General features: G+C 39.3%; 1 protein-coding gene across 1 annotated transcript in view; it reads left to right on the top strand.

Moving 5' to 3' along the window:
* The window catches only part of Slc35g2 (solute carrier family 35 member G2), a 42,533-nt gene extending 28,496 nt beyond the window's left edge, over positions 1-14,037 (top strand). The window contains 7 exon segments of the mRNA XM_053743445.1: positions 12,638-12,787; positions 12,790-12,902; positions 12,904-13,449; positions 13,451-13,784; positions 13,787-13,804; positions 13,807-13,851; positions 13,854-14,037. Coding sequence (XP_053599420.1) covers positions 12,652-12,787; positions 12,790-12,902; positions 12,904-13,449; positions 13,451-13,784; positions 13,787-13,804; positions 13,807-13,851; positions 13,854-13,912 — 1,251 coding nt within the window. The 5' untranslated portion in view covers positions 12,638-12,651 and the 3' untranslated portion in view covers positions 13,913-14,037.

Raw genomic sequence — 14,037 nt, 5'->3', positions numbered from 1 at the left:
CCATGATCAACTTTATTTTCAAGATCATATGTTTTGTCTTCATTGTCTGAAACTCTGTCTTCCAAGTGTTCTAGTCTATTGGTGATGCTTTCCATTGAATTTTTAATTTGATTTAATGATTCCTTCATTTCGAGGATTTCTGCTTGATATTTTTTCAGAATCTCTCTTTATTGAAGTGATCTTTCACTTCCTATAATTTTCCTCTGATTTCACTCCTTACATCATCTTTTACCTTGCAGGTGTCTAACTATGTATATTCTAAACTCCTTCTCTGACATTTCTTCCATTATGGTGTTGATGAATTCTGTTATTGAAGTATCTTTTTTGGGGGGAGTGATTTTTTTCCCTTGCTTTTTCACATTTTTTTTGTGTCTACCCATCTAACACTATGAATATGAGGCAGTAGAGTTTGTATACTGTGGACTTACAGTGTCCCTAAATGTTTCCAGTACCTCACCATTTCAGGGGAGACAAATAATAACAACAACCAATTCAAACAATATTCAACATTAAACCAAATAGTTCCTACTACGACATCTACAATGTTAATTATCACAATCAAGAGAAATGATATGTTCAGTTATTGCTTACTATAAAAACACTAAGTTTGCAAAAAGGTTTACAATTTCAAATGGTGGACAGGGAAAGAACAGAAGTGCTATATGATGTGATAATTATGAGGGAGGAGGAGAGACGATAGAAGTAAAAAATTAAAGTAAGAGTCAAAACAAGGACACCAGAGACTGGCTGTTAGCAAAAGAAAACAAAGAAAGAATCAAGGGAAAGAGGTGAGAGAAAAAATATATATACAAAAAAAAAAAAATATATATATATATATATACACACTTGCATTTATATACATAATGTAAAAATATAAAAAATAAAAAGAATACAAAACTGAAACATACTAATCAAACATTCTAGTCCTCAAGAAACTGATCCATGAAAAATAACTAGCATCACTAGCATCAAAAGTGCTGGAAATGAGGGGGCTGGGGGTATAACTCAGTTGTAGAGTGCTTGCCTTGCAAGCACGAGGCCCTGGGTTCAATCCCCAGTACTGAAAAAAAAAAAAAATGCTAGAAATGAGAAACAAAACCAAATATGAATATATATAAATGTCCATGAACAATTAAGGTCACTATTAAACAAGAAAAGGGGAAAAAAAAAGATCTTGATGAAAAGTTAAAGAATTGTTTCTGTTGGAGTTCAAAATGTTCTCAGCTTCCCTTCTCAGCAGTTTTAGGTGGGTCATCTGGAGTGTGATGCTTGCTGCACCCTCAGGGTGGGGTTGCTATAGTGAGAGAGGTAATCCCATAGGCAGAACACCTGGAGGCAGGGTTTAGACTTAGGTAGGCTCCGGGTTCTTTGCTGAATGCCAGTTGATCTGAAGATTTTAAGTCAGTGCACCTCCATAACCAGCAATTGCCAGTCCATACTGGAAGACTGTATCCTAAAAATCTCCCCTGGCTTCCATGTGATGGAGGAGCCAATTATTAGTCTACTACATCACCTGTGGACCCTATGTTCCCTGGTCTCTGGTTTAGTCTCCAAAATCAATCTCTCCTGCTCCCGCCCTTTCAAATTCCTGGCCAGATTCTGTAAGCAGCTAGATTGGAGCTGGAGAGGGAGAGCTGGGTGCATTTCCACAACCAATTGTTCCTTGTGTAAACCTCTCTCAATGTTTTATTTTTTCCTGGTCACTTAGGCACACTGTGTCATGCAGTGTGGGTTTACCAGGTTTTGGGGGTCAAGCTCAGGTTTGCCAGAAATCAGCTTCTATATTTTGGGTCAAACTCAGGTTTGCCAGAAATCAGCTTCTATATTTTGGGTCAAACTCAGGTTTGCCAGAAATCAGCTTCTCCAGCTGCTGGCCCCATGTTGAAGCTGCAAAACGGTTCCTTCCTCTGTCCACTACAAGCAGTTGGGATAGATTCAGCTTCTTTCCAGCATAAGGAGAAGTTTAGCTGGGTAGTTTCTTTGAGTTTAGTAGAGTGTTGTCTTTGATCTCTAAACTCTGTCTGTTACCCAGACACACCTCAAGCCTCCTAGAAATGCATGTTCCTTTATTCCCTTATCCCTCTGCTTTGCTCACGGAAGGACTGCTCTTGCTGGTCCCTCTGGCTGTGGCAGTGGCCGTGGCCCTGGGGATTTCTTCCTTCTTTTATTATATCCAACCTCTTGAGTCCCCAATCTGCTTTGAATATCCAGTATTAAATTCCAGTCATGTATCCTCCCCCCTTTATTTTTGTTCACTCACCTTGCTGAGAACTTGCCTACTGCTTTCTTGGTTTCTTGGCCACAGAGAACCAAGAAAGTACCATCTCTATTTCACCATTCTAAAAACCCCCCTCACCTTTTTCTCTACCTCCCTGCCTCCCTCTTTCCCTCCTCCATATACCTGCCCACACTTATTCTGTTCCTCTGCAGAGTGCTGGCTAACCTTTATATCAAAGGATTTTACAACTTTAGGAGTCAATCTGGAGACATAGTTTCTGGTGAAGTTATTACCAGTGCTATTTGCTGCAACCATTATTAGAGGATTGTCCTAAGGATTCAAACTGAGATAGTGGACAAAACTATTGGTTTTATGTTTTCCATACTGGATTGTGCCTGTCAGATTGTGCCTGTCCTTCAAGTGGACACCCAACAATGTACCCTTTTAATCCATTTGTTTCTGGCATTTCATGTTGATACATTTGTATTTAGGCAGGCTTCTCCTTTGATTCTATTTCTTTTTTGGGGGTTGGTTACTAGGGATTGAACTCAGGGGCACACAACCACTGAGCCACATCCCAGCACTATTTTTAATTTTATTTAGAGACAGGGTCTCACTGAGTTGCTTAGTACCTCACTTTTGCTGAGGCTGGCTTTGAACTTGCAATCCTTCTCCTCAGCCCTGTGGGCCACTGGGATTACAGGCATGTGCCACCAGCCCAGACTTTGGTTCTATTTCATATTATCTCTATTTGACTGAGCTGGTCTCTTTGGCCCAAATGGACCCCTGTGCCTTGGAGGGTCCTCTCTCTGTAAACTCCTATTAAAGGAACCCTGTGAGGAAGGTGGCACGTTAGTCTGAATACTTTAAGCAGTGCTCAGAAAGTTATGATCACTCAACCACAAAAGTGATCTTGCATGGGAGGGAGAGGTATCACAACACTTAGAAGTGTGAAATCATTTGAATGACAAATTGTGGACTGGGAATACAGCTCAGTGGTAGCACTTGCCTAGCATGTGCAAGGCCCTGGGTTCAATCCCTTAGCACTGCCAAAAAAAAAAAAAAAAAAAAAAAAAAAAAAACTCACAAATTATCATCCCAAACTTTCTTAAAATAGACATAATTATTATTACTCTTCTTGGGAGCAGAGCCAGAACTAAAAGCCAATATTTCTCACTCTTAAATTTCTTCTCTCTTTGGTTTCCTCTTTTTACCTGACTGCTTATTACATATGCTTAAGGTTCTAATTCAGGTGCCTTTTCCACCTGGAAAACAGTCTTTGCCTGTGCTCCAACAGCTCCCTGTACTTCCCTGGCTTTCTTTATTCACTTCTTGCTTGCCAGGCAAGCACAAGGTCCTGGGTTCAAATCCCCAGCACCGCAAAAAAAAAAAAGTAAATAAAATAAAATACTACATTTGAACTTACATCTCATCTTTCCTACTAGTCTGTAAGATCTATGAGAACAGAGATTATCTCTTTTATTTGTTTTCATATTTCTAGCACCTACCATGGTGCTAAGTGTATGGTACCGCAATTGGTTTTATTAATTGAGTTGAAAGACTCAAAGATTTGCAAAATGTAAAAGCCCATCAGGATTCCAGGTTTTTTCCAAGAACTTATTCATGAAAGCCTGGAATTAGATGAATACTTGAGAGACTGATGAAAATTTGTATATATCCCTTTAGATTGGAAGACTTTTGCATCAGTGGGCCTCAATATAATGGTAGCATCTTTGAGAAATTCTGGAATCTGTTATAAACTAATTTACTGAGAGAAATGAACACAAATTATACAATACAAATGCTAGTTTAATATATGCTACTGGACTAACAAAGAAACTCAGGAATGCCTAAGAGTTTGTTGAATAAGATTTTCTTCTTGCTTCAGAAGGATCCCACAACAGGAGGACAAAATATTCTATTCTCCAAAGTCAATCAATTAAGACTGTAAGGAAATCCCACGAAACCACGCCAGACACGAGAAATCACATAAGAGAATTTATTAAGCAGTGTCTTCCTGCAGGGTAAGAGAGAAAATGAGAGGAAAATAGAAAGGAAAATAAAGGGTGCACACTAGAGAGAAAGGATAGAGAAAAGTGATAGAGAGGAGGATAGAGAAAAGTGAGTAGGACAGACAGAAGAATGGAAAAAAGATGGTGAGGAAGCTACAGTGGAACAGTTGAATTCCGCCAAGCTAACAGGGGACCAATATCAGAGAAGGATACTTGCAAGCTGACTGATGAACCAACAGCTAGCTAGGATGTTCACAGATTGACAAGTGGTTGGGAGGCAGGGAAAATAGTTGTACCTGATGGGCGGGAGAGCAACTTTATACATTACAAAGACTAGATATCATTTCTTAAGAGGTTTTCTACTTTTAACTATCACTGAAGAATATTCACCTTCCTATTTTATTCTTTAAAATATTGGGGAGAGGGCCGGGTATGTAGCTCAATTGGTAGAATGTTTTTAGTTATCTGTTACAGGTACTTATTATCTGTTGTGATTTCTGCTGATCAGGGATTTGGGAAGGGCATGGGTGAGGGATTCTGACTCTGGGCATCTCATGTACTTGCAGCTAGGTAGGTGGCTGGAATAGCAGGTGGCTGTAGCAACTGGGGCTGACCAGGCATTTCTTTCTTTTCTTGTACTCTCACAGCCTCTTCATGTGGTTTCTCTATGTGGGTGCGTTTGAGCTTCCTCACAACATTGTGGCCTCAGCAGTCAAACTACTTATGTGGCAGCTCAGGGCTCCATGCATCAGTATTCCAGCCAGGAAGGAACAGTTCTGGGACCCAGTCTCAGAAGATCAGTGTGCCACTTCTGCCATATTCTGTTGGCTGAACCAGTTATGAAAGCCTGTCTGCTTTCAATACGAGGGGACACAGATCTCTCGCCTCCCTGCCTCTCCTTCTAAATATGTCAAACATTAAAAAAGCCCAAACATGGGACTGGAGTTATGGCTTAGTGGTAGAGAACTTGCCTAGCATGTGTGAGGCACTGGGTTTGATTCTCTGCACCACATAAGAATAAATAAATAAATTAATTCATGTCCATTGACAACTAAAAATATATAAAACCCCAAACATACTAGATTACTGGTTCTCTCTGGAAGGTACATCTGTCACAGGGATCATATTAGCAGTCATGGGACTTTATTCTAAGAAGAATATGTTTTTTCCGTATTGGGGAAAAGAGAGGGATGTTCTCTGCTTAAGCTGACTGACGCGAAGGTCACTAGTTATTTGTAACTGTTGGGTGTGCCTTCTCATCCCCAGTTGGAAGTCTGCCTAGACAGCACATTTTAATTGCCCTTTGCTTTCCTGAGCACAGAGGAAGTAGGAGAGGAGTTCAGTGATAAGTGATCCTTATCATGTCTGTTTAGAGTGGCAAGGAGAGGTGAGTTTCCTGGGGCTAAGAAAATACTGTTAGTGTCTTCCCAAGAGAGCTTCTCAACAGGCAAGCAGACCAAACAGCAAAAATCTGTGGACTATAAGCCACAGGATACAGTTTTCCCGTATTGGGGATGTGTGCATTGAGGAGAGCCCGGAGAATTTACTTGAGATAAACTGCATTTGCATACTTGCAACCTAGAGGATGTCAGAGAAACAAAGACCTGAGCAGAGGGAGAATTCCAACAAGTATCAGGGTCCAGGCTCAATCTGAGATGCAGAACCAGCAGGGGATTCATTATGAGGAATTGGCATATGCAATTGTGGGGCTGGATGAGTAAGTCTGAAGTCTGGGCAGGCAGGTGGGTGGGAAGGGGATATTAGGAACTAGTTGATGCTGAATATGCTGGAGGCCCTGGGTTCAATCCTCAGTCAGGCAAGTGGACAGAAAGCAAATTGGAAACCCATAAGTATGTCTGAAGCTTTTTGTCCACAAGCAGTAAGAAAAGATATATTGTGAGCAGGTTAGAACTCCAAGAGCATCAAATATTTTGACTCTCTGAATTTAAGAAAGGCCTCTGTTTTAAAGGACTTACCTGATTGGGTCAGGCCTATTCCTACTATAGTCTATTTTTCATAAACTTAAAGTCAACTGATTGGGGACTTTTGCCACATCTGCAAAAGCCCTTCATAGTGTTACTTCGATTAGTATTGTTTTGTTTTGTTTGTTGTCAGCACTAGCCAAGCACTTTACCACTGAGCAACATCTTCAGCCCTAGATTAGTGTTTGATTAAGTAACTGGGAACTGTAATTCAGTCTAGCTAAGTTTATACATCAAAAATTCATTATATAACAGCAGCCAACTTATGAGACATATGTCCCTTTCTATTTCTTTCCTCCCTTTGCCAGTACACTAGGGGAGATAGAACCTAGAAGAATGAGACAGAAGCATCTGAGAGAAATATATCTCCTTCCCATAGTCTTCAATGGGAGAGAATAGGAGGAGTGAAATAGCAGACCACAGCTGCCCCCGCTTCGTGTCGCTGGACCTATAGATCTGGCCTGCAGTGGACAAGGAAAAGCTTTGAATGAATATACGATAAAATTCAACAATGAATGGTGAATGGAAAGTTATGGAATCTAAGATAGGAAGAAGATAATTTTTGTCCATCAAGGAAAGGAGATATGACATAGCATATTTGAATTTGGTAACTAGAAACAAAACTTGCCCTGAGTTGAGTCAACTAGATAACAAAGTGCTTAGATTATGAAAATTAGATTGGAAGAACAACTGCAGATGTTTAAACAAAGAAGAAAAAGGAGGAGGAGGAGGAGGAGAAGAAGGAGGAAACAAGTGAGTGGAGAGGTCAGGAAAGGCTTGTTTCTAAAGATAGAATTTGTATTGGACCTTAAAAGATGAGCAGTGTTTAAAAAGTTCCAGCAGAAGGGAGTCGGTGAGAATAAAGGCTTAGGGAAATAAAATATGCACATATAGAATGAGGTCAGGGAGGGCACTGGACTGATTGCTCCGATCAAAGTGTCTGTATTAAGGAGCTAAGTATTGATAGGTGCTATATTAGGCAGGGTATTGAGAGCTAGGCATAGGAGTTGAAATTTGATAAGGTAGAGAGTAGGTCTGTAGCGAACTCTAGGTTCTTGAATAGGAAAGCCTTGAGGGAAGTTTTTGATTCATTTGAATCTTTTAAAGGCAGAGTAATGTGACAGTGGGAACATACAGATGGATTTTAGAGAAAGATTGGGATTCAAAGAGGCTAGTTAGGATGCATTTTTTCATTATTATGACCAAAATACTTGATAAGAACAACTCAGAGGAGGAAAGGTTTATTTGGGGTCATAGTTTTTCATATTCAATCCACAGTTGGCCACTCCATTGCTCTGGGCCGAAGATGAGGCAGAACATTATGGTGGAAGTGTGTGGTAGAGGAGAGCTGCCCAACTCATGGCAACCAGGAAACAGAAAGAGCAACTTGACTCAGAGATAAGAAATAATCCCCAAGGACACACCCCCAGTGACCTACTTCCTTCAGCCTTGCCCCACCTGCCTATAGTTACCACCCAGTAGTCCATTCAAATTATTAATTCATCACATAGGTTAATCAAATGGATTAATCCACTGATGAGGCTAAAACCCTCATAATCTAGTCATTCCATCTCTGATCATTGTTACATTGGACATCATATTTCCAACACATGGGCTTTTTTGGGGAATGCTTTATATCCAAACTGTTAGGGGTTGCTGGCTCAGTTGTGGCTCGCACGTAGTTCCCAGAAATACGCTCCGCAGACACGAGAACTCACGCAAAAGACTTTATTTTATGGGGCTGGATAAAGTCCGCTCGGGGTGGAAAAATAAAAGAAAAGAACATGGCGCATGGCTTCTCCCAGATATTGGAATTTCGTGGGCTGGGAGGAACCAATTGTGGAGGAGAAATCTTGCAGACTGACTGATGGACCAATAACATGTTAGAACGTAATGTGGGAGGCAGCAAGATGGTGGCAGCGGAAGCGGAAATTCCTGTATGGTAAGAGGCGGGCGGAATGCAGATTGACAGGTGGTGGGGAAGCCCAAAATTCCTGTAACGGGAGAGAAAGGTGGCTTTATACCTTACACAAACCATAACAGTTTACCCTTACCCCTAAAATCTCATGTTCATCTTACAATGCAAATTGCATTCAGTCCATCTCTAAGAGTTCTTATAGTATTAGCAGTTCCAGCATTGCTGAAAAGTCTAAGTCCAAAGTCTCCCCCAAGACTCAAAGCAAACTCTTGGCTCTCAGGCCCTGAAAATATCAAAAGCAAGTTACATGCATCCAATATATAGTGGCACAGAGTAAGCATTCCCATTCCAAAAGGAAGGAATAAGTGCTTAAAAAGAAGGCACAGAAACAGCACAAGATCAAAACTCAGCCAGGTAAACATTAGGTCCTGTAAATCCCTGTTTGGCATCTCATGTACACAGTGGTGAGATATGAACTCCAAAGGACCTGGGCTGCCCTGCTCTTGTTGCCTTGTTGGTTGCAGCCCATGTGGCCTCCCTTCTTAGGCTGGCTTTCTCTGCAGCCAACAGCTTTTCTTTGCAGATATTCCACATTACTGGCATGTCTTAATCCCTGGGGTCTTCATTCCAGTTTTGGTTTAATTCTCACAGTTTCATGCATTTCTTTCTCATGGGCTGCTCAAGGGATTTATACCCTGCCACATTTTGCCAGGCCTCACAGGTCTTTCTTTGAAACCTTGGTGGAAGTCTTTGTAACCCTAAAACTCCAGCATCCTGCATTCCTGCAGAAATCAGGACCATGTGGTTGATAAGAAGATATACTACCAGATAAAGCAGTAGCCAGATCTCCTTGGATCATGGCCTTTGAGTGCCTGGGCAACTGAAAGCAGTAAAACTAATTCTGGGGAAATAACTTTCTAGGAACCCCTGTGTGAGCAGTTGCCCCCATGGTCTTTTATTAGAGGAAGAGATTTTACTCCTGGGCCTGCTGTGGGTATGATCTTGCTGATTGCTGAGATTCCTTCAAGGCATATTTTCTATTGTCTCTGTACAAGGTACTTAGCTTCTTCTTAGTGATGGTAATTTCTTCAATAACCACAACTTCCTGGGATCCAGGTTTTTACACACCTTTATGGTCAAACTGCAAGTGTTAAAAATCTTTCTTCTCTGCTCTCTGCTGCTTATTCACATAGTAAACCTAGCAAAAAAACATCCAGCAATACTCTTGCCAGTGCCTGTATGCTGTGCTGGCTATGAAATTTCCTCTACCAGATTAACAAGTCCATCATCACCTTTAAGTTTGGTCTCATATGCAAAGTCTCAAGACATGAACAAAATATAGATAAGTCATTTGCCAGAATGTATCATATGTGGCCTCTCTCCAATTCCCAAGAGTCCTCATTCCCTTTTGAAACCTCATGAGCACTGTTTTTACTGTCTGCATTCCTATCTGTATTCTGGTCTTCTGAGCTCTCACCAGAATTGTAAGCTTTGCTTACAAGATTCTGAGGTTTCTCCAGCTTGTGTATCTGAACTTTTCCAAACTCTTCCCATAAATCAGTACCAGAGGCTTCTGAATCACATGATCAGGCTAGTCACAGCAATGATCCTACTCTTAATATCAGTTTCTGTGTTAATTCACTTTTCATCACTGTGACCAAAATATCTGACAAGAATAACTAGAGAAGGAAAAGTTTATTTCAGCTCACAGTTTCAGAGATTCAGTCCATGGTCAGCTGACTCTATTGCTCTGGGTCTGAAATGAGGAAGAAAATCATGGTGGAAGAAAGCTGCTAGCTCATAGTGGCTGGGAAGGAGAAAAAGAGCAAAGATCCAGGGACAGGATATAATCCCCAAGGGCATATGCCCAGTGACCTACTTCCTCCAGCCTTGCTCCACCTGCCTACAGTTACCACCCAGTACTCCATTAAAGTTAATAATTCATCAAATGGATCAATCCATTGATGAGGTTACAACCATCATAATCTGATCATTTCATCTATGAACATTACTACATTGGACATGTTTCTAACACATGAGCTTTTCAAGGGCTACTTTCATATACAACTGTAACAGGATGCTGTTGCAGTTACTTTAGATAGGAATTGACAATAACTTGTCCCAGAATCATAAAGGTAAAATGGAGTTGGAGGAAAAGGCAAAATCTGATAAATATTTCAAAGACAAAAACAGTAAGTTTGATGACCAAATGGGAGTGTGATGGCAAAAATGATAATTCAGAGTATTCTTTGATTTCTGGTTTGAGGGACTAGAAGAATGGTGACGTCACAAATATAAATGAGGAAAATCTACTTGAGAGATCAGGTCTATTAATTCAGTTTGAGCTTATTGAAGTGAAACGATGAGTTGAAGCGGAAATGTTCTAGAAGTTTGAGATAAAGAAGAGTCAGATTAGCCTGATAGGGGCATATTGGAAGGGTCACAAGGGAGGGGTCCTTGCTAGGAGACTGAAGGACTTGGAGGCATAGATGTAGATGGTGGTGTTTTTTTCCCCATGACTTTCCAGCCAAAGGCAGTCCCTTTTAGAAGAAAAAAAGAGTAAATAGAATAGAACAGTTGGTTATCCAGATGGTGTCAAAGAACAGAATTAGATTTGATTTCTGGGCCATGGTTTAAGATCCTGGAACTGATGAGTTTTGGCAAGGGACCAGGGAGTCATGAGAACAAAAAAAAAATTTCTTTTTCTTCTCTTTCCCTTCCTATCTTATAGTGGGGAAAAGAGGAGTCACTGGAAAGGAATTAGGAATTTTTTCAAAGGAAGAAAGGAAGGAAAGAAAGATAACTGAATGAGCAAATACTGGTCTAAAAGAATCACCCAATGTAAAAACACATCTATAAGATAATTATAGATGAAAAGAAATCAAAATTTTTAAAAAAAATTGTAGTTGTAGGTGGACAGATTATCTTTATTTTATTTATTTAGTTTTATGTGGTGCTGAGGATTGAACCCAGGGACTCACACATACTAGGCCAGCGCTGTGCCACTGAGCTCTAGCTCCAGCCCAAAATCAGATTTATTGCTAATGTTTATTGAGAGTTTATGGTATGCTGGCACTGTGGCTTTTTTTATATGCATTATTTCTTAATTCTTATTTAACAAAATAAAATGATATTTTTTCTTCCTCAACAAGATGTGGTAGACATATTTCCATGTTAGTAAAGATTCACGTTGTCATTTTAATGGATCCATAGCATACTATTCCACTGTATAAAGATTCATTGTTGTTAGCTACAATGACCTCTCCTGCATACATTTCCTCATACTTTTTATATGCTCTCTTCTTAAGTAATAGATGAAAATTTTCTTTAGTTTTTAACAATATCAGACTCAAAAATAAAAATATATAAAAGTACACTGCAAAATGGTTTTCTTCTATTCTTCTTCCTTGTACCACCCCAAACACTATTAGTTTCTTTTATGTCCAGTCATAATTTGTTATGTAAGGAAATATAAATAAATTTTCTTATTTTTTTTCCTTTTTTTTTTTGAATCTGGGGTGTCCACAAACCCACCCTCTTTTAAAAATTTTTTGATTTTGAGACAGGATCTCACTAAGTGCCCAGGTTTTACACTTGCAATCCTCCAGCTTCAGTCTCCAAGTAGCTGGGATTATAGGTACGCATCATCACAACCACTAGTTCTTTTCTTTCACCTTCTCTTCTCTTCTTTTTCTTTTCTTTTTATTCAGAATGTAAAAAGCATCTTGTAATCACTTTTTCATGGTAAAAATCATGGAAGTGATATTGCTTAGTACAGGATCATTTCTAATTAAAATCTCAACATATGTTGCCCAACTACTTATCAGAAAGTGTGTACATTTTTTTATTCTTACCAACAATGCATGTGCTACTAAATGCATTTTATTTTTTAATTTCAATGTATTTTTATATTTGAAAATATATGGCAAGCATAGAGTGAAATTACTATAACTTATAATTGATTACACAAAACACTTTGGACTATCCACTTATAATTTATAATATAGACAACTGGTCACAATGAAAAATAGAAGTTTGATTTAAGTTGTTATTTATTTCTCTGTGTTTTTGGATGAGTAGAGAAATGAGTAGGATGGAAAAAAATATCAGTATGTTATGTAAGGCTGAGAAACAGAGCTAAATAAATGAAGAATAAGCAGGATGAGAAATTGGGACAAATCTAATGTGAGTGAAGAAGGGTGGATGATTCCATTGTGTTCTTTAGATGTGATAAGCATATTGCCAGATCACTTTTTAAATTTTTATTTTAGTTATAGATGGATACAGTACCTTTATTTTTATGTGGTACTGAGGATCCAACCCAGGGCCTCACACGTGCTAGGCAAGCACACTACCACAGAGCCACAACCCCAGTCCCAGATCATCTCTTCCTATATTTTTTTCCTAGACTCCTGTTATAACATCTACTTTCTGTCATGAAGTATTAGAATAGAAATTCTTTTTTCAATGGAATGAATGTGACATTTGTCTCTTTTATTTTTAATAGAATTGATTGAAGAAATGGATACTTCTCCATCCAAAAAGTATCCAGTGAAAAAACGGGTAAAAATACATCCCAACACAGTGATGGTGAAATATACTTCTCATTATCCCCAGCCTGGGGAAGATGGATATGAAGAAATCAATGAAGACTATGGAAATTTATGGAAGAAAATCCAAAGAAAGGTCTGCTGAGTGAAATGAAAAGAAAAGGTAGAACTTTCTTCGGAACCATGGATCCTCAGCCTCCACCAACAGAAGACCCAATGACCCAATGAGATTGGACAATTCCAGAGCTTTGCAGAAAAAAATATTTTTCAATCCCGAAAAATGTGGATAGTGCTATTTGGATCTGCTTTGGCTCATGGATGTGTGGCCCTTATCACTAGGCTTGTTTCTGACCGTTCTAAAGTTCCATCTTTAGAACTGATTTTTATCCGTTCTGTCTTGCAGGTCTTATCTGTTTTAGTTGTGTGTTACTACCAGGAGCCTCCCTTTGGACCCAGTGGATACAGATTACGGCTCTTCTTTTATGGTGTATGCAATGTCATTTCTATTACCTGTGCTTATACATCATTTTCAATAGTTCCTCCCAGCAATGGCACCACCATGTGGAGAGCCACAACCACAGTGTTCAGTGCCATTTTGGCATTTCTACTTGTAGATGAGAAAATGGCTTATGTTGACATGGCTACAGTTTTTTGCAGCATATTAGGTGTTTGTCTTGTCATGATCCCCAATATTGTAGATGAAGACAATTCTTTGTTAAATGCCTGGAAAGAAGCCTTTGGGTACACTATGACTGTGATGGCTGGACTGGACCACTGCTCTTTCTATGATAGTATACAGGTCCATCAGGGAGAAGATCAGCATGTGGACTGCCCTGTTTACCTTCGGTTGGACTGGGACAATCTGGGGAGTATCTACTATGTTTGTTCTTCAAGAACCTATCATTCCATTAGATGGAGAAACATGGAGTTATCTCATTGCTATATGCGTCTGTTCCACTGTGGCATTTTTAGGAGTTTATTATGCTTTGGACAAATTCCATCCAGCTTTGGTCAGCACAGTACAGCATCTGGAGATTGTGGTAGCCATGGTCCTGCAGCTTCTAGTGTTACACATATTTCCTAGTGTCTATGATGTCTTTGGAGGGTAATAATTATGATCAGTGTATTGTCCTTGCTGGCTATAAACTTTACTGGAGGAATTTAAAAAGGCAAGATATCAGGAAATACTAGACTCTCCCTTAACTAATATCTGGTTATTATTATTTTGTTAATGTTCAGTTACTAATATGTACACTGCCAATTTAATGTTTACCTTCCTATAAATGTCTTTATGTTATATAATTCAGAGTGCTATATAATTATAATTAATATAGTCAGATGCAGAAAAATTATTATA

This window comes from Sciurus carolinensis, chromosome 9 (genome assembly GCF_902686445.1).
Source record: "Sciurus carolinensis chromosome 9, mSciCar1.2, whole genome shotgun sequence".
Lineage (NCBI taxonomy): Eukaryota > Metazoa > Chordata > Mammalia > Rodentia > Sciuridae > Sciurus > Sciurus carolinensis.
Note: the sequence above shows the minus strand (reverse complement) of the source record. Positions and strands in the feature narration are given on the sequence as shown.